General features: G+C 42.9%; 1 protein-coding gene across 1 annotated transcript in view; it reads right to left on the minus strand.

Annotated features, from left to right (window-relative positions):
- Window positions 1-4,340, minus strand: part of LOC109287192 (guanylate cyclase 2G-like) — a 35,468-nt gene extending 31,128 nt beyond the window's left edge. The window contains exons 1-2 of the mRNA XM_019502158.1: window positions 4,116-4,340; window positions 1,534-1,686 (exon numbers count right to left, since the gene is read on the minus strand). Of these exons, the coding sequence (XP_019357703.1) occupies window positions 1,534-1,686; window positions 4,116-4,340 (378 nt within the window). The remainder of the gene's footprint in view (window positions 1-1,533; window positions 1,687-4,115) is intronic.
- Between the last annotated feature and the right edge of the window lie 1,173 nt (window positions 4,341-5,513).

A 5,513-nucleotide genomic window follows, 5' to 3' on the forward strand; every position in this document is an offset into this window, starting at 1 on the left:
CACATAATTTCTTGCGTGGCTGGGAACTTTCCCAGTCAGATGCAGGTCTCAGCCAGCTTCAGGCTGGGCAGGGAACAGTCCCCATGCAGGGAGTTCCCAGCCCCTGCTCCTCAATTGCAATCGAAATTGTGGAGCGGGGGCTGGGAAGCTCCCTGCTGCTGGGGCGGGGGACATAGTCCCCACACGGGCACACAGGGCAGGGGATGGGGAGCTTGTACCTCCCCAGCTTAGTGCTTGTGGAGCTGGGTGAGGAACATGCTCCCCAGCCCCCACCAGCAGGGTGCTCCCAGTGCCAGCTCCAGGACCATGGGGCCGCTGCTGAGAGATGCTCATCTCTTAGTCCAAGCTCCATGCTCATGGGGCTTGGGCTGGGAGTCTCTTATCTCCCAGCCCAAGCTCTATGGCCTTGGGCTGGGAGATAAGGATCTCCCAGCCCAAGCTCTGCAGTCATGGGGCTGGGCGACACTTTTCTCCCAGCCCCCCACTTCTCAATCATGATCTGGGGGCAGAGGTCTTGGAGTTCCCTGCTGCTGGGGCAGGGGGACATAATCCTCACTGGGAGTCAGATTTTTGCACTTACACCAGCGTTACGGTGCCATTACTAATGCTGAGTAAATCTGCTACTTGCATTTTCACGTACCAAATTTACTCGGTGTTAGGGAGGTTTACTATGAAGTAAACGTGCACATGTAGACACACATGCTTGTTTCGCAGTAAACTATGCTAATGCAAAGTTCAGCATCTCGTGTAGGCACACCCTGTATTTCTGAATGAGAGAAATGAAAGAGTCCTAATAGCTGAGATTTCATCTGCTGTATGGTAGGGGCACCATATGAGCAATTATCAGAGAGCAGCTGGCATTCAAGAAAACCCTACTCCTTTTATCACATGGCAATCAAATTACATGTGCATGCTTTCTGATGCAGAAGTTTCCGGAACCAAAATGTTTTACATTAATTAACCCTAAGTAGAATCTAGTCTTCTCTCAAATTCAGCACTATCAAAATATGATGTATATAAATATAAGGTGCACGGGGAACAAATAGGATGAACTAGAAGTCATAGCATGCGAAAAAAACTAAGACTAAATTGGCATTACGAAAACTTGGTGAGATCACTCCGATGGGCTGGGATATCAGCACTGAAGGATTTACATTGTTTTGGGAAGACTTGTTCCCAGGCCCGGGAGAAAGCAAGCATAAAACAAACAAAACACCCCCCCCCACACACACACACAAAAAAAATCACAAAAAACTAATGGAGCAAACTGCCCGGGGAAGTTGTAGTTTATCCTGCATTTCAAAAAAAGGCCAGATAAACATTTAAGAGGGATGGTTTAGGAATAGTTCATCCTGCTTTAGTCCATGGGGTTGGACTAGATGACTCCAGGTCACGTTTTAGGATTTTCAACTTACTGAAGACAATCCAGTCAAATCAGCTAACCAGTTCAGCAGCACCCGCAATATATCAGCAACAAAGTCAGCATTTAATTGCTATATGTTAAAAGAGGACCGTAGTGAGATTGAACCTTACCAATTGGACCTCATGAAGAACTGACTGGTTCTTAACCCAGGCATCTGTCTGGTTATCAATGTATTTGAGTGCAACAAGAATTCCCTGGAACAAATATTCAGAGAGGTCAAATCCAGTATACATTAACTTTGACACAGACTGCTTGGAAGAAATCTGCATGAAAAGCAGGCAGCTATCTGAAAATAGAGAAAGCTCTGAAAAACTTAAGGCTTCTTTTAGCTAAAATAGCTAACAGGATCCTTGCCTGTGCTATCCGTCAAAGACCTACCAATAACAGCATCAGAGAATATAGGGAGAAGAAGTGGGTTTCATTTAGATTCCTTTGTATAACAGGCTACCTTATTGTATTACATACAGATATGGGCCTACTTTTCAAAACAACTCTCTGGGAGTCATATAATGTATGAATGGAGATGTTACCCTGAATAGTAATGCTGTGTGATGTAGTCAATGGCTCCAATATAAGCAGTGATTTACAACTAAAGAGATATGGCGTGTTTTTGGAAGGCCAATTAGATGCTTAAAAAACATGGCTCCCTCTGTAAAAATGCATAACGTTTATAACTTCAGTTCTACAATCTTTCATTTTTGACAACATGGAGCAGGATGGGTACCAGAGACCTTAGTAAACCACAACATTGCAGTCCAGACAGTGCAGCAGAGAACTTTTGTGGGTTTTTTATTCAGAATTTTAAGACCTGTTCCCCTGTACAGATCTCTCCGCCCTTGCAAAGGCAACCAGAAAGGGCACAACCAAATTCAACATGACAGGAGAATGCACACATATCGGAGCCCATCTAATCTACTGACATACCTGGTAAAGACCTCTTGTTGTATAAACGACTTCTTTCCTGTCCTTCAAAACTGAGGGCTGATTCCTTGAAAAAATCAAGCTGGACGCAGCGCTTTCCTCCCCTCTAGGCATTGGTGTGCTGGTCTGTGATACTACAAAATGACTCTTAAAGAGAGGAAGCCAGAGACACAATGTTTTTAAAAATGCAATAATAGCTTAGTTAAATGTTAGAAAGCCTGAGACTTGGTCATATTGACAAAGACACGCAGATGAGCATGAAACCCATTAACAGGCTCCCTGCAGTGCCTACCAGAATTGGTAAAGACAGAATAAAGAGAGACAAGGTAGCACATCTGATGTATTAACGGGGAATTGTGTGGCCCTGGCCTTCACTTCTAAGCCCACGTCTAAACAAAAAAAAGTATATTCTATTAAGTGTAAGTTCACCATCTGACATAGTTCTTGCACAGGCAATCTCCAAGAGGATTTAAGGCTAAACTAGAACTTTTGCCACATCTGTCTGCCAAGCAGTGAATTTAATTTAATTCAATTTAATAGTCTATGCTGCCTCAAGGTGGAGGGTAGTCTTATGCAGAGTTTAGATTTAGGTTGTATGGGATAGTTTGGATAGAGCTGATCCTGCCTCAGGCAGGGGGCTGCATAGAAACCCGTAGATGACTTCTGCAGGTCCCTTGCAGCCTGACTTCTTTAAGTCTCTGGCTCTAATTCATTAGTTGGGAAAATGTTTTCAAAGTCCTTTGAGGAAAAAAATGGATCTGACATAACACCAACAGGGAAACACTGTTCACATCAGTCACAATATAAGGATCTTGTATTGAGAGGTACTGGACATTTATTTCTGGAGGCTGAACATCTTTAACTCCCATTGATTTCAATGAAACAAATGCCAATATACAAGAGTTGAACCAGGAGCACAGTTTGACCCATTAATTCCTTAGGTCCCTGCCAGATGTGTGGGTAAGGGTGGGATGCAATCTGATATGAGATCCACGCAACCCCACTTCCTGCTGTGCCGCAGATGCATGGAGGGAGGCATGACTGTGGGATTACATGGCAGATTCCATCACGCCTTATTGCTTGTGCAGGGAAAACCCAGGATCCCAAACTCGGGCTCCCTCTTCACTGGCAAATAGCAAGCTCCCATGGCTGGGAGCCCCCTTAACTGACAGGGCTCCCACTATGGGGGTGCACCATGACCTGGGCTTGCAGCTGCAGATGGTACATCCTTGTAGCTGGCAGCCTGCAGGTAATCCAGGAGCCCCCATCAGCTGATGGGACTCTCAGCCACTGGAGCAACTGGTGCTCTCCAATGGCTGGGAGCCCTATCGGCTAACAGGATTCCCAGGCACAGGGGCTCACCTGGCCCCATGTTCAATGAATAGTGTGATAGGAACCAGCCACAAAGTTATTATTTCACATTTTCGGTGGAATAATGTTGTGGCTTATTCCTTGTTTTATGATACTATTAATTGATTGAATGGGTGGCTGGGTTACAATTTAAGATGTGGTTACTAACTGGTTAATCACATCTTAAGTGTAACATATGGTATAGGCCTTAGTGGCCAACATAGCAAAAAAAGCATTCCAGCATGCCAGTAGGCTCGTGGGTTTTGGTGAGATTTAAAGTACTTAAAGTTAAAGGTTGCTTGAGTGTTTTGTTGGATCATGGCTCTAATATGTAGATGTTTATAAGTGCATGAAAAAGCATGGGAAATCACTGAGGACAACAAAATCCTGTGGACTGCAACTTGTACTAATCCTAGTTTACCTTCTGATCTCCAAGGACAATGATATCATCATAGTTGATTTTCCACCAGATGTCATCCACTTGCTTTTCTACCTTCCCTTTCTGGATCTTTAGAAACACCACAGTGCTGGCAGCTCCTGAGGTTGTTACCAGCAGGACAGCAATCAGAACAATCACTGGCACACCTGTTAAAAAACATGGTACCAGGTGCAAGGAGGTAGAGAAATACCTTGATGACACCACCATGCCGATCATTTTAGGGTCACGTTGTCATTTGGCTTCACTGTGATCTGATGGATCCTCAACTCCTTTGCACCACAAAGGAACTGTAACACTAGTTTAAAGAGCCCTTTGAGGATCCTTAGGAGATGTAGTGCTATCATAGCATTTCTATCCTATATAGATTTTAGGAAAACTGAATAATCACTGCTAATGATGTCTGTACCTTTGTGCTCAGCACGTCTGAAAATCAGCCTAGAATGTCTCAGGTTGAAAACCCCCAAATGAAAAAACTTCAACAGTCAGCAGACATCTTAGACAACTCTGACTTGTGTTTTCAAAAATTGGCAACTAAACTCAAGAACCTAGACTATATGTAGCCTGATCCTAAAATCCTGGGTATCAACCTAAGCTGCTTTCAGCCACTTATTTAGGTGCACAGTTGATATTTAAAACAATAGCAACAACTATGTGCTGTTTTCCAATATCTCAGCCTTGTGGCAATGCTTCTCCATGCCTTCATTTTCTTGTAAAATGGGTACACAATGGGCAATTTAATACAGTCATTCTGCATTATTGTTAGCTTTCACTAACTGGGGTTGGAAAAAAGCTTTCAGATCTTTGAATAAAAGAGGCTAAAGAAGAGCAAAATATTTTGTGTCTCTCTCCCCTTCCAACTTGCCTGAAAGTGCTAATCTTGCCGTGTACGAGCATGCTCACTTGTAACTGAAGCTTTGCACTGTTCATTATAAAATCCACAGTCTGGTCTATCTTTAGGAGGACAATTATCCAGCCAGCTGATGTCGGTAATTTCCTCTGTTGGGCTGTAGATGGAGACACACAAATATAATTGACTGATTCTGCCGTTAATTCTCCTTGGCTTTTATTTTATTTTCCACCAAGGGAAACAAAACTATCATAATGTCTAAAACTTACCAATTCCATAGCTGGCCAGAAAATAATATTTCCTGTACCCAAAAGAAATTTTCACCCAAAAAATGAACATTTGAAATGCTTAGTTAAAAAAAAATGTTTGTCTTTAGGGACTTATAAATTAAACTTTATTTTTAAAGGGAATAGAACAAAATTCATTTGTTTCTAATCAGCATAAAAATAAACCAATGGAAAAAAAAACCCTACACCAAATATAGTTATGTTTTTGGGTTTTCTGAAAGGGAGTTTTTTTTTGGGGGGGGGGGG

The sequence above is a fragment of the Gavialis gangeticus genome, unplaced genomic scaffold (genome assembly GCF_001723915.1).
Source record: "Gavialis gangeticus isolate Ggan-Ray unplaced genomic scaffold, GavGan_comp1, whole genome shotgun sequence".
Classification (NCBI taxonomy): Eukaryota; Metazoa; Chordata; order Crocodylia; family Gavialidae; genus Gavialis; species Gavialis gangeticus.